The 26,816-nt window shown below is 42.5% G+C and overlaps 1 protein-coding gene across 1 annotated transcript; it reads right to left on the bottom strand.

Moving 5' to 3' along the window:
• Positions 1-2,333: 2,333 nt before the first annotated feature.
• Positions 2,334-25,656, bottom strand: AAAS (aladin WD repeat nucleoporin). Its single transcript, XM_073662947.1, has 17 exons — positions 25,424-25,656; positions 22,285-22,413; positions 18,960-19,087; positions 18,799-18,854; positions 18,577-18,668; positions 17,862-17,908; positions 17,216-17,314; positions 16,392-16,535; positions 15,708-15,828; positions 8,687-8,811; positions 8,546-8,606; positions 8,369-8,459; positions 7,401-7,494; positions 7,260-7,327; positions 6,791-6,872; positions 4,973-5,057; positions 2,334-2,872 (listed from the first exon to the last, which is right to left on the bottom strand). The coding sequence occupies exons 2-17, from the start codon at positions 22,405-22,407 to the stop codon at positions 2,717-2,719; spliced, it is 1,572 nt and encodes a 523-aa protein (XP_073519048.1). The 5' UTR covers positions 22,408-22,413; positions 25,424-25,656; the 3' UTR covers positions 2,334-2,716.
• Between the last annotated feature and the right edge of the window lie 1,160 nt (positions 25,657-26,816).

Genomic DNA, 26,816 nt, shown 5'->3' with positions numbered 1-26,816 from the left:
CAACTCCAGTCCTCACGGCCCACCAACAGATCATGTTTTCAGGATTTCCTTAGTATTTTACAGGTGATGGAATTTTTGCCTGTGCAGGTGATGTAATTACCACTGAGCAATACTAAGGAAATCCTGAAAACATGACCTTGAGGACTGGAGTTGGGGAACACTGCTTTTACTGACCTGCATCATCAAAGGGGGGCGGGATACTTTGTAGACTGCAATGAATATTTTTGGTACCTTGTCCCAGACCTCTGAAATCTCATACTCAAGATATTTTCTTTTAATTTCTCTTAGGATAAAAGCTTTTTTTTTATCTCGCGTTTTCCATTCTTTCTTAATAAGAGAGGCTATGTTCCTCTTAATGGTGAAACATTTATGCTTGGGTACTTCTAGCCCACAGAACATTTTGTCCTGCATAGATTTTTGTTCTTTTATCTCTACATACACTCATTGTTGCTCTGATTGCCTTCACCAGTTTCTCTGTCTTCGGTGGGAATACATGGATGCCCCCCCACCAAATCGTCCAAGGAGGAAGATGCTGATGATGACTCATCTGAGTAGAGCCTCTCTAGTTCCCCATCTTCAATCTCTTCTGGGCTAGAATCTACCATGGTTTCTTGCCTTCCTGTTGAGGTGCTGGGCCCCTTGAATACCTTTAATCATTTTTTTAATTTCACTTGATCTTAGACTTCATAGTGTAGTGTATAGAGAGGCTCCACCTTTTAAAGCTGTAGGTTTCCTGTCCTTGCGGGCAGATCCTCTCTCTCCATGGTGTCGTGGGGAAGGGAAAATACTATTTATTAATGAGAAACATAAGCTGCAGCTGCTGGGTGCCCCAAACAGGGTTAAAATTCTTGTCTTTACTTTCAGGTATAGTCACGTCCTTTAGAGGAGAAAACTAAACTTTTTGGACATATGAAAAGGTGATACGAGTGCTACATCGACAATTTGTTACACATTTGTACAATCGATATAGCCTCCTTACAATTGTTTTGTAAATACATTAACACCAATTAGTTTAAATTTGCAATTCACCGATGGAGTCCATGAAAACCGTACTCCTTTTTGAGATATAATTGTTGGTTGGCTATGACTCAGATAGTTTACACATCATCATATCATAAACCTAATTAGGGCAATCCGAGTTTGCTAGCAAATAGTTCACACTCAATACATAATAATGAAGCAATTCTAAAAGGTGACTGCACAAGACTTAGACCAGCATGCGCATTAGGGTTCCATATAAAGAGCCCTAACATCAGGACATGAAGGAGACTATATCCGAGAGGTTATTCAGGTATAGCGAGCACTAAGTCAAAGAAAAAAAATACAACTGCAATAATGAAACCATATTTCATAGAAATTTACAAGTAGCAAGAAGTCTAACAGTTTCTGGTCCTATTCACTTGTATTATGCTGGGATGTAGCAGTGACACCTAGCAAACTTCGGTAGTGCAACATGTATCACCAAAAAAGTTGCCATGTTGCCCCAACCTAAATATTTATTCTGGGAGGAACATAGTGGATATTTTAAACATCAGGCTGAGCAGAACAATAAGCCACGAGTCAGAACCGGTGGGGTCATGCTTGCTCCCCGCCATCTCTCTTTTTATCACTTTTATTGTGGATTAATTACATATAAACAACAGAATGGGCCAGTCTTCACTTTTCATCCACAAAATCTACTCTCCAGTCTTTCCCTTCAATGTAAAGGTTTAATAACATTGCTGCAAAGAGTAAGATACTTTTCTTGGTTATAGGCTTTTATGTGCATCCTCCTCAGCTGGCTTGTAATCTTCCCTGTCCATATGGCTTCTGTTCGGAGCTTAGTTTACGAAGATTGATGTGAGGCCGAGATCTAAATTGCACATAATGAAGGAAGAAGCAGCAGATTCTCCGGGCTCTTTCTGATATTACAGCTTACACCGCACATGCTGTGAATGAGACAGGAGGTGTCTGGCACATCAATCATTGGGCAGGAGAACAGGAGGCCTCCATCTTCATAATACACCCAGTAGACATTTTTCTAATCGTTAAAACATTCTTTGTGTTCTGGGTAAAGTTGTACTGTTTTTTATTTTCACTAGTCAGTCTCTACATCACCATTACAGTTGTCTAGAGGACGTTAAAATGAAGTTTCTCAAGTGCTTCAAGGGATGGAACAAGGAGGGGTGAACACAGGAACTATGAATAAGATTATAAAGTCCCACCTGATAGGGTCAGTGAAGAGTAGGGAACAACAAATACCCTTCTTGAGCATTTTATGCCTCCAGCCACTACTTTAACTAACAGCGTAGGCAAAGAATAGGTGCATGGGTTTCCAAAGAGAGATTATAGAATTTGTTTGAATGAAAGTGTATTACAATAAGAAAATATACATGCATGACAGCAATGAGAAGCAAACACAAAAACGCCCCTAGCAAAAATAATTTTAATCAGGACGCCTAGGGTGATCTACGTTATAACAGCATACATTCAGAACATGAACGGAGCAGGGGAACTTGGGGTTTCCATCCTGAAGAAGACGACAGAGAGGCCTACAAGGATGAGTGATATTCATCCAAATCCATGACTTAGAATAGCAACCTCTAAGGGAAGATATCCAAGCTGAAAAGTACCACGATTACTGCTGAAGACCTACAGTCCCACAATGTGTCCAGTAACAGCAGAGACAATCGGATACAAGACGTCCACCTCCATAGTATAGGATGTAGTTCACACTTCATTCTGCCAGGTTTGTCTCTGTGAATAGTGACCGTACGGTAGTGCCACTGCTGGTGTCTTCAGCTACAATTGTGCCAGTTTCAGGCAAGAAGCGTGGAAACTGTGCATTTATAAAGTAGAAGGGAACGTGGGTGAGGCGTCCAGAACTCCACAGCTACAGAAGAAAGAACAATCAGTGCAGGTAGCAATAAAAAACAATGCATAAGTGGTCAGTGAGAACTATACACAGTAAGTTAGTGGGAGGCTATCAGCCCAAACTGACAGTAAAAGCACTAGGCCATTTCTGTTTAGCTGAAACAGAAGTTTAAAGTAACTGCTTCCAGGTAATTATTCAGAATTATGTGCAGTTGTGGGTGTTTATCAGGAATAACTCCATTATGTGACTTGTATCCTCCATTCTCACCCGTTTTCCCCACTCTATCTACTTTTTATTTCGGGGAGGGAGAGGAGCTGCAGTGATCTCTCCCATTAACAGCACAGAGAGGGGATTCTTACTCTTCAATCACTTTACAGCTCACAAACTGCAGCATGAGGACATTATACAGCAGAGCTCAGCTGTGTTTATCTGAATAAGCTCTGATGTGAGGTACAACACTTGTTACAGAGCTCTGCAGCATGTTTTCCTGTCTGCTCTTCACTCCTCCTCCTCCCCTCTCCATACAGTATAATGAGCTATGTCACATGAGACCTGCTGTCCGTCTCCTCTGAAGGACTGGAGCTATTTTTTCACAGTGGATGGCGATTTCAGGGAGCAGGGGGAAGGCAAGTGTCTGATAAGCGGGGAAGGAAACAGATTTCTCTGATGAGATATATTACAAGGTTTCGTATAATTAACCCGTACTATTGATTTCTGCAGTTTATTGAAAGTACAGTTCCTTTTACATTGCACTAGTCGTTGGTTATGCATGCCCAGTCTGCCTCTCTGACAGCGTTGACTTACCTGAGCTTTCTACAATCACCAGTGACGGAAGCAGGGACATGCAAAACCAGTGGTTGGAACAGCGAACTGAGGCTCTTGGCCACACCAAGGGTGCATGGAGCACCCAATTAGCATACTTAATTTAACTTTAATTGATGCAGATCGGAGCCAGCTATTAGAACACTTGAGATGCTATTTTTGTTTTATTTTTTTTAAAGGGATTATATCCCCAACAAGGGTATATGCTTGGTGCATACAGTCAGTTTGGGCTGACAGATGCCTTTAAGGGTTTAAGCATATAGGCAAATGGCAAAATGTGTTTGTATGGTATGTCCTTGGGGTACTGTAATTGATTTAGGGTAGTATAACTGCATAAAAGGGCATTCAATAATGCATGGCATCAATGACTCCGTATGAGAAACAACCCCTCTGTGTGCATCTCTATAAGATCCAAGGCATGCAGAGGCACAGTATGGAGTAATACTTATCTATACATTACAAATCTGTACTACATCAGGGTGCTAGACAGCTATAGGTAATATTTTGAGGATACATGCAACATCTGGTAGAAAAAAAAGACTTAAAAGTTTTATTGTGGGTGTATAGTAGGGAACAATGAATACCCTGGTTGTGCATTTATACCAATAGCCAGACGTCTAATTACAAGGAAAAGAAGTGGAGAAGTTCACAGAAGAGGGAAAAATATGCAGAATCATTACAGTCACACCGGTAAGGCGAGGTTTCCATTATGCCCAGGAGATCTGTACACCATTAAATAAAAGGGAAAGTCATGGCACAATTCAAGTAGAGGGAAACATTCCCTAACATTTTTGTGAAAATATTTAACAAATCTATAGTCTCAATTGTATTTGACAAAAGCAATGAATAGTGCATATGTTAAGAACTTACCAGTAGGTAGTTAGCAATTACCTGCCTGTTCTGCCCTGCGACCATCTCTTCCAGCTCAGAACAGTCACGGACCGCTCCGGCTTCCTGTAACGTCAGACAGAGCAGTGCCTTCTCTTCCAGTCTGCTCTGTTGATGGGAAGACACTGTTGACATCATGCTGATTGACAGTCAGCTCCCCACTGATTAACTTCAGAGACCTGGCTGTCAATCAGCATGACATCAGTAGTGACACCTCGTTGAAAGAGCAAACCAGAAGAGAAGGAGCGGCTCTGTCAACATGACATCACAGGATGCAGGCAAGTTCTTAGCCACGTAAGAAATAAAAAAATAGAAGTCACGGATAACCCTTTTAAATCATCAGGTGACTAACAGCAAAGCTATGAGCGAACAGCCATTCTCAGTACAAAAAAACCAAAAACACTTTACCACAGAAAGCAGCGCCCCCTTCTTAAAACCTGGGTGAAACTGCATGAGTTGTGGAGCTTCCCCCACTTGACTTGGAAGAAAGCCACTGGAGAGAAGAGAAAAAAAAACATTTAATAAAATAAAACTTAAACTTAATTATTTTTTAATCAGATGGGTCTTTAAGTTGATAATTATTTTTAGTGCCTTCCTGCCCCAAAAAATGAAAGTGCAAAAACAAAAATTGGCCCCAAGAGCCATTTTTTCCATTATCAAAATAAAAAAAACCAAAAACCCCTCAATATGGTTAATTCTTTATTATGGGACGAGAACTTTTGAATTACACCATTCACTTTATCATGTAAAGCACTGAGAAATGGGGGAAAAATCAAAGTGAAGTGAAAAGAGTTTTGTTTTCAAAGGATAAATGTGTAGTGAAAATGACATGGATACCGTATACTTAAAGTCATACGATCAAAGTGGTTTCAAAATGATTTTTTTTTCCCAGTGGTTTAAAAAAAATAATTAAAATAAAACTCTGAAATCTTCACTCCCTCAAAAAATTGCTTTGTATCGCCATTTTCTGAGTTTCTGCTGGTTCTGTGTCAAGGCACATACAATGTTTTGATCACATTCTTGCTATTTTTTTGGGTGGTGGTGGGAGGGGGGGGGGATTTTGCTGGTCAAACATTCTGGCGTTTCAATGTACCTTTTTACAGCATTTACCATAACAGTTAATTAGTTTAATACTTTCAGAGTTTTGCAGAAATGGCGATAGCATGTATTTTTTTCTATTGCTTTACATTTGTATTGGGAAAAGAGTGGACAATTTAAACTTTTTTTTTATATATCTTAAAATACTTTTATTACAGGAACCCTCTCATGTAAAAAAATAAAACAAAAAACACACACCGTGAACCTACTATTGTTCTAATTCAGTGCGACCGCTGCACTGAAAGCCTGGCTACCGAGAAGAAATAAACTTTATTCCTCCCTGCAGCCTCAGGCTTTCAGTCATAGAGGTGCAGCCGGCTTACAGTGACTGTCAGTCAGTGAACAGCAGCTGTAACCATGCCCCGGCACTATGTACTGAGCGGTGACTGAAGCCGTGGCGGCCGCACCTCTATGACTGAAAAGCAGAAGATGCCAGGAATAATAAAGTTAATTTCTTCCCGGTAGCCAGGCTATCAGTGTGGTGGCCATGCAGCTTTAGAACTCCATTAACCTATCTGCAGGTTAATAGCACTTTTTTTTTTTTTTTTTTTTTTTTTTTTTTAACATGGTTCCCTTTAATTACTTTTTTGCCATACACTGCCTACAGTGAAACTGACGATCTCCCATCACGCCCAATTACAGGGTGGGCTTCATAGGAGTACAAGATGGAGGTGATGGAGCTTTCAGTAGGCCCTCACTAAAATGGCATCTCATGGGCACACCACCAATATGACATAGAAGGCCAATAGGCATCGGAAGAGACCCAGACTGGATCACAGCACAAATTCCACTGTCAAAATGAATCGGAGCTCACTCAGATCGCTGCTGTTAGACAGGTGCCGGCTGTACAACACAGTCAGCACCAGCTGTGTATGGTGCAGGCTTAGCTTATGAGCTTGCTTCACTCAAGCACACCCAATATCCACTGTACATACACAGTGAATGTGTGAAAGAGGTTAAGTCTATGTAATGCAGTGGCCCCCTGTCCTGACACAGAAGGGGAACCCCTCTATAATGTCCAAATGCTCTAATAGGGCATATGGACAAGGGTCACATTGAAGTCCCATTCATATAATCAGAACTTTACATACGGTCACCATAAAATACAAGAATACATTAAAGTCTTACCAAGGAAGGAGCTCAAACTTAGGGTTGTTCTTAGTGCGGTACACTGCAATGGCTGATTCACTCGTCTTATCGTCTGGGTTTTCTGAAAGGGAAATGCATATCAGATAGAGTCTTTGAAAAGTAAGAGTATAGATTAGGTGCTTGGAGCGCCGCGGTCCGGAGCACCTTCCCTTGGCTAGTTTGGCCAACAAGCGCTGCCCCTACGTCACTGACTGAAGGTGCTGGCTGCACTTGGACCAGCGCGGTCTTGACTGAAATCCTGCTCACGTGCGGAACAGGGAGGTGGCCGACTGCAATAGGAAAACTGGTTTGCGCGCAAGCAACTCCAGTGATTCTTCTTAGGCCAAGCTGTCCTACCTGGAGCGGTGTGCATGACTTCCTCTGACATTATATTCATCTATACAATACTTTTAAAACATGAGTGTGAATGAGCCCCAAATACTGGTATAGGAAAATGAATAAATCCCACCTCTCAGCAACACGGCCAGCCTCTCTCCACTAGGGTCCCAGACCATAGACTGTATTTCCCCTCCAACTCTATAATATATAATGAGACGAGTGTTATCGTTTTAGTGATGTTATAGTGGTCTCCTGTCTTTTTTACACTCACCTCACTTCCCCCTCTTCTCTCTCAAAAATTACTTCAGACACATCAGCGACTGGGGTTGCACGTTCACTTCCACCAACACAGGCTTGTGCCTCCCCTATTTATTGTGGGACATGGGCAGAGAATTAAGAAGTACATGTAAATGAGTCCCCAAATTAAAATCTAACATTAAGAACAAAAAGGTCTATTCTCTATAGCAGCACGACAACAAGCGACTGCTTGTGATAAATGCATGTGATCAGTTTCTTTCTCAACACTCGTAAAATTTAAGAGCTGGTATCTGATCAGTTATGGACAATTGCTCCACTGTTCGTTAGCATGAGTTCCAATAAACCAGTCCTAAAATTTCAATAGGATCAGTACTTGTGAGCATCTGCAGTAGAAGCTCTGACTCCCTTTCTGTGTTGTGTTCTCAGTGGGTATTCTCAACTAATACAGAAGATAAGGGTGCGGAGGTAAGAAGAGGCTGCTCTCACTGCTGTCCACCCTGTCTATCTGATCTTATACAGGATATGTCAGGGGTCCAGAGGCAAGAAGAGGCCGCTCACACAGCTGTCCACCCCATCTGTCTGATCCATCACTGTATATATCAGGGGTGCTGAGGTAAGAAGAGGCTGCTCACACTGCTGTTCACCCTGGACAGTATGATCTAATACTGAAGACACTAGGGGGACTCTGCTTTCCACCCTTTCTTTCTGAATGTTGAGCAATTGCTGTGACCTAGGGATTAGCTACAACTTGTACTATCAGTCTTCAGGTCAAAGCAGCGGAGACTCTACTGCATATACTCAATGCACAAGCACTGGTCGTACTAACAGACAAGGACAGGCTTCTGTCAGTGTAACAAGATGGCGGCAATTTAATTCTATAGTGATTACCTCCCTAGACAAAACAATTGTGATTTGCTAAAAAAATTATATTTCTGGAGAAGAATTTTGTGAAGAGGATAAGGTAGTCTGTCAGGCACTTACCTGCTAACACAGAGAACGATAAACTGTATATTACAGACTCTCCTTTCACAGCAAAAAGCAAACGACTGCCATCTGGACTCCAACATCCAGTCTGTGTTGGGAAAAACAAAAAAACACTTTTGGCATGGCAAAACAAAGGATATAGGCAGAAAAATGTAGGTCCCCCCTCGAACTGACCTGACAGCGGCCGTTGAGTGTTGGCCAGCGCTCACAAGTCCACATGTACGTCTCCCATACTCTGGAAGATGCCAACATTGATATATAGATAAATCACCAATGGACACATCGCTCCAAGGCTCTACAGTAATTTCAGCTTACCGGAACACAGCAGATGGGGTGGCAGATAGCACCTTGCTGCCGTCTGGAGACCAAGACAGGAAAGTGACACCACCCCCTCCTACTCTCTGTAGGGGAACGCAGCTCTCTGTAGCGACATCCCACACCTGAAAACACACAAAGAAATCCCATGTATGCAACATTAAGAAGACAGATAACCAGGTAAGATTAAAATCATCACTGGACCCATATTGGTGTCAGGCAGCGTGCCCACTATTCGTTTTTCAAGCGTTTTTGCCACAGAATTTCCACAGCGAAAACACTTAAAAAACGCTTGGTAATCCGTGCCCCATGGTCCCCAATGATAATCCGCATGTGATGGGCACATGCTGCGGAAATTTCCGCTGCGGATTATCATTGCGGAAAAATACGCAGCATGTCCATTAATTTTGCGGACACGCAGCGTAATTGCCGCCATTGACTTGCATTGAAACACATAATATTCGTGTCAATTAGTGATGAGCGAGTATGTTCGGTTAACCCTTTCGCCGAGTATACTCGGCCGAGCACCGAGTATTTATAGCGTGCTCGGGCTTTAAGTTTTCGTCACTCCGTGAACATGATTTGCGACTGTTTGACAGATTTGTCAATATGCTAATTCAGCATGACAGGGGTTTATTTCAGACATTGAAAATCCGTATTAAATCATTGGAAACACAGATGTCTAAATATGACTTCAATAAATTAATAGTGCCCTTTCAAACTAACTTGAGGGACACCATTGACCGTCTTGACAAGGACACCATGGAGAGAAAAAGAGCCAAGTTGAACCGTGACAAGGCTGATTATGATAGGGGCCAAGCTTATAAATGGAAACACAGGGGTAACTTGCGCAAACTTCCATCTACAAAACATATAGAAGGGGGATCCTTATCAAGTATAGGCCGTAGTGATCATTTTTTAAGCTCAGAAACGAGCGACACCGACGGCGGACGAGACGGGGAAAACACAAGCAACGGCAGCAAAAAAACAGGTCTAAACCCTGTAAGGACCATGGCCACCAGGACACACAGGAAGAGGAACAGATTGAGCCAGAGTTCTGACCAACTCCAGATCATTAACCTCTCCACATATACTCTAAGAGATATTGAAAGGTCTGTATTACAGAAGGGTCTAACCTTTTCTCCCATGGTGCCGGATGATAAATTTACCTTGATAAAAGATTTGTATCTCTTTTGTAGGAAAATTATCTTTAAGGTCATTTACAGCAAATCTGACTTACCACCAGATCTTTCCTCCCCCACTGATAGACAGGTCTTCTCTGACCTACTTGAACTCCTACAGGACAACCAGGCATACCAAGGTAGGCAAAAGTTTCCGCATCGATCGCCCTCAAAAATTTTAAAGTCCTTGTCTATGGTCCCAGCAGTGTCTACCTTTTTTGATGTCATGAAAGACGAGATCAGGGGATTACCTGTCAATAATATGTCTCATCAAAATTTAACCACCATGGAGAAACGTGCCCAACTTTGTCTGCAGAAAAATCAGGAATTCCTGATTAAGGAAGCAGACAAAGGGGGAAACGTTGTCCTATGGCCCCGAGGTATGTACACTGCTGAAGTACATAGGCAGCTTAACAACAGCAGATTTTATCTGAGGCTTCCCTCGGACCCGACTCAGGTCTTTTCGGCCAAACTTGAACGGTTAATCCTTAAGGCTTTCTCCATGGGGACTATAAACAAACAGGAGAAGGAATTCTTGATAGTGAGGAAACCAACAATTCCCACGTTTTATGTCTTGCCTAAAGTTCATAAAAACTTGGACTGCCCGCCTGGACGACCTATTGTGTCAGGCATAGGAAGAATTTGTGAAAAAGCATGTATTTATATAGACTTTTTCTTGCAGCCACTTGTTACCAGCCTATCCTCTTATCTCAGAGACTCATCTGATCTGATACAGTCCCTCAACTCCCTATGCTTGCCTGACCAGTTCCTGCTCATCACTGTTGACGTTGAATCGCTATATTCTAATATAGCTCATAAGGATGGCATAGCAGAAGTCCTGTACTTTTTGAACACTACGAGTGGAGGTAATCGCCTACACGACTCCTTTATTGTGGATCTTTTGAATTTCATTCTTACCCACAACTATTTTGTGTTTGATCATGTGTTCTACCGGCAACTCTCTGGGACCGCTATGGGTGCACGGTGTGCGCCCTCCTTTGCCAATCTTTTTTTGGGTTGGTGGGAGGACACACGTGTATCCTCTACAGGAATACAATCATGGGGTTTTTAAGTGGCTTCGCTTTATAGATGATATTTTGATTATCTGGACAGGCACGGAAGCGGAGGCACTTGATTTTGTTGATAGGCTGAAAGTTAATGATTTTAACATTCATCTTACTCATTGCATATCTTCCTCTGCAGTCAATTTTCTGGATTTGGAGATCAAGATAGTGGGCGGATCACTCGTAACTAAATTATACAGGAAATCGACTGCCACAAACAGCCTTCTACATTACCAAAGTTTTCATCCCAGAAATCTGAGAAATAGCATACCAGTGGGACAGTTCTCAAGGGCCAAGAGGAACTGCACAACACAGGAGGATTATAAAACTGAGGCCAGTAATCTAACCTCACGCTTTTGTGAACGTGGATATCCGAAGTCAATAATTTCTAAGGCTCACCAGAAGGTCCTCGCCAAACCACAGGAGGTTCTGTTACAACCACGAGTCAATATGGAGGATACACAGATTAGATTTATTACCAGGTTTAATAATCAATGGAATGAAGTGGGTGGTCTATTTCATAAACATTGGAGTATACTGAGGACGGACAGCCGTCTTTCCAGTATATTACCAGAGAGACCGTTGTTGACGGCCAGACGTGCCCCAAATTTAAGGGATAAACTCGTTCATAGCCATTACATACGTCCGGTGTACAATACCTCTGGTGGTAATAGATTTAAGGGGTCTTTTCCTTGCGGTGACTGTTCTGCTTGTCCGTTTTTTTCATCAGGAAAAACCTTTATCAATCCAACTGATAATCATCAATATCCTCTGAGGGACTTCATCAATTGTAGATCTATGAACGTCATATATGCATTGACATGTCCCTGTCCGAAGGTTAATGTTGGTCAAACATCGCAGGAACTCCGTAGGCGGGTACAGCAACATGTTTCTAACATCCATCTTGCTGAACAGGACTTGAGGAAAGGCAGGGCCATTTCCTCGGTGGCCCTACACTTTCTTCAATTCCACTCAAGTAGCCCCAACAAATTGCGAGTTACAGGCCTCCAAAAAATGAGGCCCAATCCACATAATTCGGATCACACTAGGGATCTATTGAGATCAGAATCCAGGTGGATTTTTATTCTTGACGCGGTGGCCCCTAAGGGCATAAATGAGGATTTCTCATTTACTGGTTACTTGGCCTAAACTCCCATGGTGTCCTTGCAATTGAAACCTTGTCCATTATTGGGGGTTCCCTGGTCCTTCCCTCTTCTCCCTTCCCTCGCTCCTTCCCTTTCCTCCTCCCTTGTGAGGTTGGCTTGTGCATTTCTACTATCTTATAATTAATCAATTTTATAGTCTCTGAATCATTTTTGAGATTGGCAAGTATAATCAGTTGTGAGTATTTTCTATATATATATATATTTATTATATATATATATATATATATATATATATATATATATATATATATATATATATATATATATATATATATATATATATATATATATATATATATATATATATATATATATATATATATATATATGCTCACAGCTGTATATGCATTAATATGTATTGCCACTGCACTTTATTAGCCACTAGTTTAGTGGCTTTCAATATTTATGTGTCTTGTTGATTGTTCAATGTTTGTTTGCTGGTGGTCTGTTTAGTATGTCTTTTATGTTTGTATTTTGTCATGTGATCACATTCTAATGCACACTTGGTGATCTTTTTTCTGATCACATCTTGATCCCTTGGCACCTTTAGCCTGGCCTGTTATCCATCTTGATCAACGCTAGCATTTTTTCTCTTTTCTTCCTTTGATTACCGGTATTTCTTGTAGTGGACGCGCTACTTCCGGGGTCTTTGCGTTCCACTTCACTTTGGAATACAAGCCTCTTTTCTACTGTGGCTGCGCGAAAGATCTATTTTCCCTGCGCTTCCTGATGTGGCGGTTTATTCCAAACCGGATATGACGTTTTACTTACTTCCGCTTGCGCTCCACCGCAGGGTCTGGGTGGAACGCACCAGAGACAGGAAGAGGCCGTTTTACATGCCATGACGCTAAAGAGATTAGGTGAGATCATAGATCCTCACCTGAAGTGAGTCATGCTAAATTGGACATATTATTTAACACACACATGTGCCCATTGACAACATACCCCTGACGAAGCTGCGGTCAAGCAGTGTAACGCGTAGGGTCTCCAGCGCCAGCAGGTAATTATTCCCATACATTCCTTGATTCATTTGTATTTATGATCTGAACACTTAGGAGTACCTGGTTTGCTATTCATATTTGGACTAACTGTGCCACGTCACACATGACTCTGGTGACGCAGTTTGGTCAAAATTGTTAAAATATGGGACTCTAATGCCAGCAGACAATTATTCCCATTCATTCCTTGATTCTTTTACATTTATGATTTGACTATCTAGGAGTGTCTGGTCTGGACTAGCTGTGCCATGCTATTTATGACCAGGGTGATATAGCTTGGTCAAAACCGATATTGTATTATGGGAAAATTTATGTAAATTATACCTGTGGCTTAAGGGGGACTTATTGCTTTGGAATATTATTATCATCATCATTATTCCCCCTTTATGAATATTGTAATGTTTTTGTCTGTTTTAAATGTTTTTATTTTTTCTTTTGTTGTCTATGTGTAATCATGTAATAAAGATTTTTCCATTTTTTTCAACATTGGGTGTGCACAGTTGTATATCCTGAGTCTTATTCTTCTAAATTACCTTGCTCAATTATATCAGATTACTGTAGCACCCCGTTACATTCATAATTATATTATTCTTTAGCAGTGCTCACCTTTTTGTAGTTGACATGTTTGACAAATTTAATACATGTGAGGAATGCTGGAAAAACAGGCATTCCTCACATGTATTAAATCTGTCAAACAGTCGCAAATCATGTTCACGGAGCGACGAAAACTTAAAGCCCGAGCATTCTATAAATACTCGGTGCTCGGCCGAGTATACTCGGTGAAAGGGTTAACAGAACATACTCGCTCACCACTAGTGTCAATACATTCGCACACGCGGATATTATGCGATTCTATGTGCGGATGGTACCCGGGTTTGGAGAAGAGGCGAGAGACTCTCATCCAGACCCAGGTACCATAGAACCTGTTAAAAAAAGAATTTAAAATAAAAAATAAAGATTATACTTACCTTCCGATGGCCCCTGGTATTTTCTCCGCTCCGTCTGGTCTGTTGTATGGGTCGCGGTGGTGTGAAGGACCTTCCATGACGTCATTTAGTCATGTGACAGGCCACGCGACCGCTGACGGCGGTCACGTGACCTGTCACATGACTCAATGACGTCACCGCAGGTCCTTCACACCACCGCGACCCATACAACAGACCAGACGGAGCGGAGAAAATACCGGGGGCCATCGGAAGGCAAGTATAATCTTTATTTTTTACCATTCTTATTCTTTTTTTTTTAACTATTACTTGGTCACACTATGTAAATCCATGCCGGTTGCATGGATTTATATAGTGTGATCAAGTCGTCAAGCACTTTTCCAAATGATGCTAAAATTGCTTGGCAAAGCGCTTGATAACTCGCATGCAGAAATGCATGTGAAGAACGCTTCTACCTGGCAGGAAAAAAGCATGTAAAATCCGCGTGCGTTGTTCCTGCCAGGGAGAAGCGGAAAAAATATGCAGCATTTCTGCATCGTGGGCACTTAGCCTCAGAGTGCATTTACATGGTATTTCCAGCATATGTGCAGTGAAAGCTCCGACTTAAGTCAAAAGTATCCAACCAATGCCTAAATAGTGTTCTCTTAGCCTCCACAAGTTCTGTATATGTAATTTTAACTTTTTTTTTCCTGCAGAGAATAATGTGGTCTATTACATTATTACGTAATAGCACAGTATTGCAGTATACAGTGAAAGTTACAGTCTACTAAAAAACCCAGCTTACAGCTGGGCTTCTTCAGAGTACCAACATGGCAGTGACAGGGGCCTTCTTGTAGGCTCCAGCTACCATGGCCAGACATCGGCTTTCTTTGATAGTGTCATGGTGGAGGGAGCCTTTACTAGAATTGTGCCATTTAAGGGGTTTATCATTGTAATCCTGCCTGTGATGACAATGAATGAGACTGCTGAAAAGTATTCAGTAATTGTAAGATTTCCATTTTTCCCCAAGTACATCAAGGTGCGGGGTTTTTTGGGGTATGGAGTGGATTCAGGAGCGGAGTCTGTAACCTTCAGGGCAGGTGTCGGCTGTTTTAAAGCTCTGATTGCGGCCCTGCAGGTAACAGACTCCGCTCCTGAGCCCACTCCATACCCCAAAAAAACCTGCACCTTGATGTACTGGGAAAAAAAAAAAATTGAAATCTTACAATTACTGAATACTTTCCAGCAGGCTCTTTCATTGTCATCACAGGCAGGATTACAATGACAGATAAATCCCAATATATACAGTAGGATGCATCACTAACAGTAAGTGATGCCACAGCTCTCTTCTCACTCTCCCAATGACCAGATCACAGCAGGGGCAGAAGATACTTGTGTACAACTGAATAGGGTCAGAGTCAGTCTATTACTGCTTATGTGGCTGCTGAAAACAACATATAAAGTCCACATAAGTGTCTACAATCATCTGATAATTCAGAATATTTGACAGTGTGGAATCGATCAGCTCCTGTTGATGCCAAATGACATTCAGTGCATTAATATTAACTGATAGTGAGAACAAGGTGGTCACAATCAAATATGAGTTTCATGTATAGCAACACTACACATAGGCCTTCATCAAGATGATGACAAGAGGATGGCCTGGAGCCCAAGTCCCGGGTTACTCACCAACATGGCGGTGTCAACAGGGGATGCAGACAGCAGCACTCCGCCTTTAGGAGACCAAATGACGCTAGTGACTGGACTGTGACCTGGATGTGTAAGGATCTGAGCGCAGCCTGATGAAGGCCTGGCAATAGCAGACATAAAAAAAGCAACTTATAACACATGCAATTATGGGAGAAAGATGTGCAGAAGAGAATGCGAGACATTTCTGTGTCACAGCAAACATCTCGATCTTCACCACTTCTACATTTGGTTCAAGATATTGAGAAACGCCCATCCATGAATCCTATTGTCTCTCCCACTTGGGACAAGCAGTGCTCCCCCAGTAGTCAGAGCAGAGAGCTGCTAAGGGCTTGTCTACACTGGACACATTGCGGCCATACACAACTGTCGTTCAGCTACAGCCATCCAGCAGCTGTTTAATAGCCTGTGTAGACAGACTGACTGTGCTTCTGGTCGCTGATAGATTGTAACCCAGATCTGTGCTGCCGAGGACAAAGTTGATGTGCTGCCTAAAATGATGATTTTTAAGTAAGCTCAAAAATCATTTCTCCTGCTCGCGTGGACTTTGAATGTGTGACATGTAATATAACATATCCCCTCTAATGCCCTACAAGAATAATCACTGTACTATCTTCTTTATGAGGATAGCAAGAGGGTGAGAAAACAATGTAAGAATTGTGTTACCTTGTGGACAGAGAGGTGGGGTCGATGTGCCACACCAGGACACAGCTCTGACATGCCACAGCTAAAATGGATGCACAATACGGTTTCCATGCCATACTGGCCACGTCCTTCTGCAGACGGTGCTTTAATGTTGGTATTGTTGGGCTAAAGACATAAAAGTGATAGAGATAATATAGTATTGCATAAAAGACATACACCAGGTACATGACCTACATCTCTACAAAGGGTAGTGGGCAAATATTGTATATATACACACGTTATAGTATGGGGTATTTACCCTGTAATAATCATCAGTAACTGCTTCTTTTTAGGGCTCATCTATAATTTGTGACTCCAGTTTAACTACATCACCTAATAGGTGTCTGGGCTAGTCTGAAATCAAGCTCAGGTTGTTGCTCTAACCCTCCCTCATGCTTTACACTGCATGCTTTCTTGATTAGATCGGCTGCTGTGTACAACATTGAGGCTGCCACGACGTTCGTAAACATTTTGCAGCAATCTGAGCTTAAAAGGGTTGTCTGGTCAAATACTGATTCTTTATTGCATTCATTTGCATGTTTTTATGTCTAGCTTTGGACTATTCTAGATTATTATTATTATTTTTCCATATCTATGTTACATATTTTTGCTTGGTTTTTCTATTTATGTTCGTTATTGTTGGAGGAGTTTGAGTTTTCTAGACGTTTTAGTTGATTCCTCAATTGCAAGCAAATTTATCTTTAGGCTAAAGTCGCAAAACTGGTTAAAGCCAAAAATTAAGACCATTTTGAATTTGAGCAGTTAATTGTCTAAATGAGAATACTAACCGTGCCCACACATCTTACCTTCCTGTGGTATATATTCGGATGGAGTCATCTACAAGTGCCAGGGCAAACTTGTTGGTATGGGGATGCCAAGCAAAACTTCGGAGAGAACAACCAGTCCTGATTTACGAAAGAAAAATAATAATTAAAATTTTTCTGCTGATAGGCAATATTTGACAAAACTTAAAACAATCCTCCATATCACAATAAAACTTTCTAAAAAAAATGTATAATACATTGTCAAAATACCCGGTGTTCTATTTTTTTCTTGTGCAGCTCCTCTGATTCCCCGTCCTCTCTGTATGTATATTATATGGTTCCTTCTATGGACAGTGATCTCTGGTAGTCTGAGACACTCCCTCTGCTCTGGGATGGTCCATATAAGAGCAGGGGTGTGTCTCAGGCTACACTATGCACACTGTGCTTTGGTACTCTCAGACACCCCCCCTGCTCTAATATGGACCACCCCAGAGTAGGTGGAGTATCTCAGACATACAGGACTCTGTGCATAGAGGAAGTTGGCAGCCATATTATAGACATTGGGAGAGACCTGGGAATCGGAGAAGCTGCACCTGAAAAAGGAGGACACTGGGTATTTTTACTAAGGCATTTCTTATGAAATGTATACTGTGAGGTGGAGGGTCACTTTAAATCCGCAGCTACTCACCAGTCACAAGCCTGAGAGAACTCCGCTGTGAGATCCTCACTCTTCATCTGTGGACACAAACAAATTACACAAGAAAGCGCACTTGTCCACTTCTATAGCTTCCTTATAATGGACAATAACATCCATGTGGGCCACCTCTTCCCTAGGAAAGTAGGACTAGGAGACCCCATTCTCAGGATTGGTGGTGGGGTTCCAGCACTTCTGCCACTGATCAGACATTTATGGTATTGGGAATTTATAGATACTTCTAGTGTAAACCCACTAACACAATACCCCACTAACACAATACCCCACTATTACACTGCCCTCTGCTCAAATTGCCAGAAACCCTCATGACGTGCCAACAATCAAGAAGTAAATTTTGGCAACACTATATTATTTTGCCTAAAAGGGATCCTGTAAGGATGATTTTACTATGGAATCTAGTGGTGAGGCTGTACAAGTCCTAGTAGGACTATAAAAAGGATACCTGTCTTGTAGTAATCCTATAAGACAGAGGAACATGGATATTAGCCTGGGAGTGTGTCAATGGATTCTAAGTGCATCAACACGCCCCCATTGCACTCCCAGGCCAATCTGCATGTAGCTTCAAAGCTTGACTTCTCAGATGTGAATCATTGGATTACGACAAGGCAGACACTAGTTTCAGAAGTTAGATAAGTCCTGACAGATGCCCTTTAAGCATTCATTCGCCGATACATTACAGGTAACTTACTAGAAGGTGTGGAAACAGTGATCCATGGAAAGAAGAAACCCATCGGCATGCAGCAAGAAAACCGCATGACACGTGTCTCAGTAAAGGGGGCACTGCAAAGAACGATCACAAGTAATCAAGTAGCTATACCGGCTGCCTAGAAGGTAAAACCTGAACCCACTTCATGGTGAAATACAAAATGACTGGCTTTAGCACCCTGGCCAGCTGGCATACAGATATTACCTTCTTCCTCAAAGTTGGATATCTCCTCCAGCAGTCCAGCCAGTCCCGTTTGGTGCCTGGAGAGGAAAACAGAGGATCTACATGATCCACAAAGACCACAAAATATCATCCACCAATAAGTAGTGGACTGGCCCAAGACAGAGAATGAGGAGGGCACACACCAAGCATTTAGGCAGCGATTCCAGACTGTCTCCTTGTGATGTATAAACGCTGAGTTACTGCCCAGCTCCATCCGGCTAGGAGCCTTCAGGGCGTCGAGAGGGATCAGGAGTTCAGAAACATTGACCATCTGCAGAAACAGACACCGGGAAACAGGATGAAAGCAAAATGAGCAACAGCTATATGTCCGCATCATCCTATCTGACAACAAGGATTTACAATCTCCTGTGGATATGACTTTCAAGAGCGATTGCAACTGTATCTTTAATACAGCGGTCTGCAATCAAAATTATTTAACCCCTATTGCATGTTAGATTGATTAACAAAATATACAGACTTTCTGGTGTTTATAGTAAATCAATGTCTAAGGGGTAACATCTCTAGTGGTGAGTGCCAAGGCAGTGTAAAGAGACTTATAGGCCATGCAATGCTCCTCTGGGAAATTAAATATGCAAATGGTCTCTTCAGGGAGGAAGACTACTAACTCTACTGCCACCTACTGGAGGTATCAATCCTAAATGTCAGCATTAACAAGCCTTGCCATAAAAATTAGGATAAAAGCCAAACCAGACACTCCATTTAGAGACGCGTGTTTCAGGGTGTTTTCCCCTCATCAGTGCAAAGCTCGTTAAAAGGGTCAGTATTGACTTTTAGTATTGTTATGTCAAATAGGTGGCACTAGTGTTCATGTCCTCGTCATCTCTCTGAATAGACAATTTGCACAGTAGAGCAATGAAACAAGAACAATATAAAAAGCTCTACTACAACACGTCACCCTTGGGTTTTGACCACCTGCCTCCTCAGGAATCTGGTGGCAGCTTCTCATTTCTGCCACATACAGGTATTGTAGTCAGTGTTCATTTAACTTTGTACGGACAATAATGTATTCTTCCAATTGTATCACTAGGATCATTGAAAATCTCTGCACAGGTAAGGAAAAGGATACAAAAAGATAGCTAAGCAATCAACTCTTCTTACGGTTTTTGGACCACTCTCTTTACAATCCAATAATACAATAGAACTGGAGGTTATTGCCTATGAGGAATCAGCTAAGATTCCCCAGAAACGCTGCCAGAAGACGTTGTCTGACTATGCATCATGTTTGCAGCATGTCATAACAGCCAGAGGGGCTCTATAAGTATGAAAGACCCTTATTATGAAGGGGTTGAAAGATTCGGAGACAACAGTCATCAATGTGTGAGGAATTTGGAGAAATCACTTGTTATATTACTTGTGTTGAGAAGAAAGTTTGTAAATATTGCTAATAAACCAAATTGATAAAGGAGACTGAATTACTTTGATCACAACTGCATTGACCCGCGATGATCCAGACATTCAGTTATGGGTAGCATTCGGTATCTGGGTATAAGCAGTCCGTGCGCTATGAATGGGCTAAATCACAGACACTCCGGAAACAAATAAAACACTATTAAAATCGGGATGTCCCACAAATTGCTTTCTGCCATCTTGACCAGTGAACACTTTAAAAGAAGGTTTTGGTGACTGTTGTCTCACTGCATGATCAAGCACAGCCCGGACATATTCTATGGATTCATGGTTAAAAGAAGCTTCTGGGTGTTTTTTTCTTTTCTATTTAATCTGCCAATCATTGGTCTTTTTAACAGCGTGGCAAGGAGCTTCCCCTTCAGTGAACATAATGGATGATTTGTTCAGCAGCCCACCAAAAAATATTGGAAGAAGAATCCTCTTCAGTACGGTGATGTATTCTTCAGTATTGATATGGCTCACACATTCATGAAGCGCTGCTCGTCCTGAAGGGTGTCCATTTTCTTATGAATTGCTACTGTAATGGTTAATTCTAGTTATGGTCAGTTGGCTTCTGTGATTTGCCCTTTTATTAGGTCATTGTGTGAGGATCAGCAGCATCTACAGAAAACGATGGGTGTCTACTGGATCCATGAGAAGACCCCAATCCTCTGAACCCCATGAGGAGGTGAGCTGGCTCCAGGGGACCAAAAGAATGGTCTTCTTTCTTTTTTTTTTCTTTAAATCAAATGTTTTTTATTGATTTTTATAAAGATTTTCAAAAAGGTAAAAAGAAACAAAAAGACAAACATTGGAGAAACGCAGTTCTCCACCCCCCCCCACCCCCCAACATTAACAATCATTAAACATAAGATATTTACCGTATGTTTCGGACTATAAGATGCATTTTTTTCCTCCAAAATTTTGGAGGAAAGTGGGGGGTGCGTCTTATAGTAAGATGTACATTAATATTTTGGCTGTGGGTGGTGGGGGATACGACAGCGGCTGAGTAGCAAGGCACAGGAGGCAGCAGCCGCCTGCTGCAGCCTACACTGTGCCCGCTACTAAAGAAAATGAATATTCACTACCCATAGGCGTGGGAAGCAGTGAATATTAATTTTCCTTAAAAGCCAGTACACTGTGCCTGCAGCGCGGCTCTTGGTATATATGGAACACTTCATCCCTCATCCCAGTATGTATAGCTCCCTTCATCCCTGTATGTATGGCCCCCCTCATCCCTCTTCCTGGTATGCTTGGCACCCCCTGATCCCCGTCATGCTGCACAGAAAAAAAATAAACACTCATACTCACCTCCTCTCTCCTCCAGCGCTGTGTCACGCTATGTGCCGGAATAGTCACTGCTCCCCACGCCGGGACTATATAGAATCTGGTATTTATTTATTTATAGCATTACTGGTCCTTGACAACCACGTGTTCTTTTTCTGTATGCACTCATCGCCAGATAATGTTCATTTGTGCAGATTTCAATACACTGACACATCAAAGTGGGGTTAAAAGGGTTTTCCAGTCTTAACAAGTTACTACCTATTCTGCGTATAGGTCAAAGTTTACAGGACTAAATGGAGATGACAGTACGGCACTCGGGTATTTCAATCAGTCCCATAGGCTTTGAATGTACTGTAGGATGGTCTGTGCAAAACCCCAGCTTGATTCAAAAGGGAGACGAGAGACCTCGGATCTGGAGATCAGTGGGAGTGAAATCAGATATCCAATCTTTTGGCTACAGAACCAGAGACAACTTTAAAATACATCTGGCGACATACATAGCAGGTATAGTGTGGAGAATCATTGCCCATAAACCAACTTTTGGAGATTCAGTGCCTGGTCAGTGGCAGATAATGAGGAAGCATTCATGAGCCCGTGACCGAGCAGTAGTAGTGGTCACCCACCAATCTTCAGTTTAGGTGCATATTTTGGTATCTAGAGATCCAAGGAGACCTTACAGAGGTCTGACAACGTCTGATATTACAACCATCTAGCAGTTTACATTCTCCAGCAGACTATCCTCATATGACCCCTTCTCGTAACACAAGTTCTTACCGCTGTGTGGAAGGAGGGAGGTGGGCTCTTATCCGCCAGCCAGGGAATCATTGAATTGTTGTATTCATATAGTGTGACACTGCCCCGAGGCAGAGGTGGAGGGAATAGGTCCAGGGAGCACATCTTGATCTGTGCATGACAGAGAGAAATGTATCGTTAGCTGGAAAATAGCACAGCCGTGTTGACTCATGCCAGCTGTAACTGTGTGAATCCATATATGCTGGGAAGAGATGGTCGAGCACCTCCCCCATGGACATGATTATATTAAGCCCACACAAATTGTGCTAAGAGTAAAAGCAGCAATACTCACATCAACTCCCACTGCTCCCGATACCCGACCAGTTTTTACTTCCTGCTGCTGCAATGGATCGGACACAGGAACATGTAACCTAACTGCTGCAGCCAATCACTGGCTGAGGCGGGTTATAGTTGCGGACAGCGAATGGCTCAGTAGTCAATAACTGTGTGTTGAGAGGGACCAGGAGACAGAGACCAGCGGGGTCATGGAAGCATTGGAACAGGAGAAATGGGGAAGATTTAGGCAGGTGTCTCTAGTTGTGTGTGGGCTTTTTTAGTTTTTTTTTTAATGACATAAAAATAACCGTTTTAACCCCTTCTCAACCATATAATTTAAATATGCATCCATGCAAGAAGTGTATGCAGGCAAAGCTCCTGAGTCCGCTCCATACATGACAGATACTGGCTGTGCTGGACAGTCTGCACCTGCCTTAACCGGCAGCAATCAGAGTTGGCTCTGATCAACGCTGTTTAATCACTGTAGACACTGCTGTCAATTGTTCAATCTGTGGGAAGAGGGAACACGGCTGTGGGGCGCCGCTGGGTTACTGATGAAGGCCCCTGTCACCGTCATCTTTATACTCCTATGAAGCTTAGCCTGCAGATTGGACATACTGCAGCACATTGAATATCATATATAGGGGTGGAAGAACACACTTTTTTAAAAAAAAATATCTAACAGTTCAGATCCCCCTTCATTTCCTAAACAAAAAATATGCACATTTTTTATCTGTGCATCTGTTACAGTTTGATTTTTCAAAGTATAACATTATTTAGACCACACAGTAAGAGATACAGAGGAAAAAATAAATAAAATGCCCAAATTACGTCTTAACTCCCACCAAAAGACTGAATAAAATTCAATAAAAAAGGCAGTATGCCCCCCAAAGATGTAATAAAATTGACAGCGTTTCCTGAAGAAAAAGAAAAGGGTCTTATTACCTCAAATAAAAGGAAAAATAAAAACATTACAAGCCTCCTAACAATATGGTGACGCAAACCAATATTTTAACAAAGTTCTGATTTTTTTTAAAGCACAATATAAATTTGCCACAATCTTACTTGTTACAGGTAATTTTTACTGCATAATGAACACAGTAATAACAAAACAATTACATTTTTTATTTTTCCCCATTTTTCACCCTCTTAGGAATTTTTGTCCAATTTCTCAGTACACTATATTGTAAAGTGAATGATGTAATTCAAAGTACTAATCATTATGAAAGCGCACTAATATGGCTGTGTAGAGAAAAAAAAAGTATGTCAGGAAGCACCGACATAACAGGATGGTAGCACTGTGGGTGGGTTCTGTATGTCACTCTGCAGTTCTCCAGAACTGGACACCCACCTTATACTTTAAATAGCCATTGCCATCTTCAAAGACAGGTAGGACTGGAGAGTGATTGTGTAAATTAAAATTTCACACTGCTCTCTTGATAATTACAATTTTCTCTTAGCTGATCGCTTAGACCACAGCTGTGGCCAAATATGCTCAGTGTTTAACTGTCACGAGATTCATGCTCCCCAAATAAGAGGAGGTATGAATCTGACACGTGTTGTGTTACTCCAAGCAATGTATGTTTTATATTGAAATGCTGCGGTGCTGCAGAAAAAAAGCTGTCCGGTGTGTCAGGTTGACTTTAAATGCCTTTTTCCATAGAGATTGTAAGTACTGCACTTAAACTGGCCAGATCGCTGGAGAGTACTGTTAACTTCTAATCTGGCCAGTCCCAATGTGCTTCCAATGCTGCAGAGACAAAGCGCCTCATCTTACAGCATCGGCAGCTCACGGATTGTCAGCAGTAGTGATAAGCGAGCATGCTCATTTAACAGAGCATGCTCGGGTGCTTACCGAGTATCTTCGGCGTGCTCGTATATTATGTTCGAGTCCCTGCGTCTCCATGATTTACAGATGTAAGACAGCCTCAACACATGCAGGGATTGCCTATCTGTTAGGGAAACCTCACATGTGTGGAGGCTGTCTTTCCGCTGTAAATCATGCAGATGCAGGGACTCGAGCATAATATACGAGCACGCCGAAGATACTCCCTAGCAATCAAGAAGGCGGCTGACTGGGAAGCGTTGGCGCCTGAAAGAAGAAGAGGAAACAATCCCTTTAATCGTAAATGGGCATCTTAGACTGGATTCACAAAAGTGTTAAGAGTTCAGTATTTCAGCCGCTTCACTGCTTTCGAAGCCTGAAGTGGATAAAAGAAGCTCAAGGCTGACGCTAAGCTCAGCAAGTCGTTCTGACATTACAACGCATAGGTTAAATCTGTTTTGGCATTTTATTAGCGCTTTCCAAATGACATCTGCCTGAAAAAGACCCTAAAATACCACCATTTCCTAATCAGTGTTCAGAAAATGGCCACAGAGGTCATAAAAAAAAGGTATTAAAAAAAAACAACTTTACAGATTAGATACCATCAGAACAGTAAAGCAAAGTGAATAGGTCACTAGTTTATATTCACAGCTATTAAAAGGCATTTTCTTGAAGCATCTTAGAAGTGGGGATATATATAGCTATATATTATTTCCACCACAACATAATATACATAGGAATAGATCCAAAAACACAGCGAGTTCTGATCACCGCAGTATATATATATATATATATATATATATATATATATATATATATATAACCCATGGCATCAGACATATAAACACTCCAATGACAGCACGCAAGATCCTGCTCCCGGGTACTGTGGCACCACAAGCTCCAGCATGGCCTGTCAATCACCGCTGACAGGACCAGCCATTTCCTGTAGTTCTACAGTGATCATGTATCGTACACACAATCACGATATCACGACATAAGCCCACGTCACACTGCACAGACCTGAGAGAATATTCAGAAATCCGCGCCTCCGGACTGACGAATCAGAGCTGAGAGAGCAGAGATCGGGAGCTGGGACGCGGAATGATGACGTCATTCACGTCAGGTCAGTGACGCAGGTGTCACGTGACTGCTATGAAGCCTAGCATGTACGGGGCTGTGGGGAGGCGCCGTCCTGCGCTGAGGGGCGCGGTCTCCAACAGTGACGATGGGCGGAGTGTGGTCGACAGGTATTATGGTCAGGGAGCGGCTCTAGACACCACCCTATATAGCAGTGTCTGGCCACGCCCATGTGCAGCTGGTCACGTGAGCCGTTATTATCGCGCAGCCGCACGGGTTTGGTGTGTGATCTGCAGTGCGTGCACACACGTGACTTGTGGTAGATCGAAAACGTGCAGGTGTGCAACAGGACAGGACTGAATCTGCGCACGACTGGAGACTTGCCGGCTGCAAAGGCAAAAGTTTAACCTCTTAAATGCCATTGGCAAGCGAAAAAGTCACATTTAAAAGGCCTCAGCATGGCTTCAGTCGGTTCTGCAGGGAGTTGTCATGTTAGGCGTCCCCGGTAGCCCATTCTGTGATTGGTCTTCATGGGAGGTTGACAATTTTTCTATACACTGCGATGGCATGCGATACACTTTTCTACCTCAGTCACAAGCTACTGTCTGCAGGAGCCTGGTCCCTTCCCCCCAACTTCCTCCTCCATCCAAATATGTCAGCGATGGGCAGGTGGATGGAAAAATTGGGCTCATCATCAGTGACAAATCTGGAGGAGGAAGTTGGGGTGAAGACAGTTGCTTGCAACTGAGACAGTCGGCGACCTACTTGTCTTTTCTCGGTATGTGGGCTGCTGAAATCACCGGGACTGGGATTTCCACTCTGGAGAGGTTCTGGGAGCCGTCAGTCCTGGACCACTGACTGCATGTGCCACCCTGACGCTCGGTGTGTGTGCCTCCCTGACGCTTGGTGTGTGCCACGGCGGTGGCGTCAGTCTGAATACAAATTGGAAGACAGATAAGCTTTTCCTGCCAACGGTGAAGGGACAGCCACATGGCTTCTAGCTCCAGGATGATACTGGAAAGGCTTCCTGAAGAATGCAGCATGCCAGAAACATGCACTGGAAAAATAATGCTCCCCAACCCAGGAGGCTGACGTCTATGGTCACTACATGCCGGTGAATGGGAAGGAAGAAGTAGCCTTGTTAGATCAGAGGTGAAGAAATCTACCCAAGTGAGGACTATCTGACAGGATGGGATGTCAGGGCAATCCAGAGAGAGAGGAAACTGTGCCCCTGCCACTCGCTCTTCGATTCTTATGGGACAAGGAAGTGGCTTCTATGGATGCTATGATCTTGCCCAGGATTCTTTTTTGGGAGGGAAGGAGGACGACACCTCAG

This window comes from Phyllobates terribilis, unplaced genomic scaffold, assembly GCF_046119375.1.
Source record: "Phyllobates terribilis strain yellow unplaced genomic scaffold, ASM4611937v1 Scaffold_2__4_contigs__length_985480577, whole genome shotgun sequence".
In the NCBI taxonomy this organism is placed as follows: domain Eukaryota; kingdom Metazoa; phylum Chordata; class Amphibia; order Anura; family Dendrobatidae; genus Phyllobates; species Phyllobates terribilis.
This window is presented reverse-complemented; position numbering and strand designations above follow the sequence as displayed.

Coding starts and splice junctions, on each gene's coding strand:
- AAAS (XM_073662947.1), bottom strand. CDS start 22,407: ATGTGCTCCCTGGACCTATTCCCTCCACCTCTGCCTCGGGGCAGTGTC. Junction 18,669..18,798: donor ATCCAACTTTGAGGAAGAAG/GTAATATCTGTA, acceptor CGTTCTTTGCAG/TGCCCCCTTTACTGAGACAC. Junction 6,873..7,259: donor GCTGGCCGTGTTGCTGAGAG/GTGGGATTTATT, acceptor TTTCCCTTTCAG/AAAACCCAGACGATAAGACG.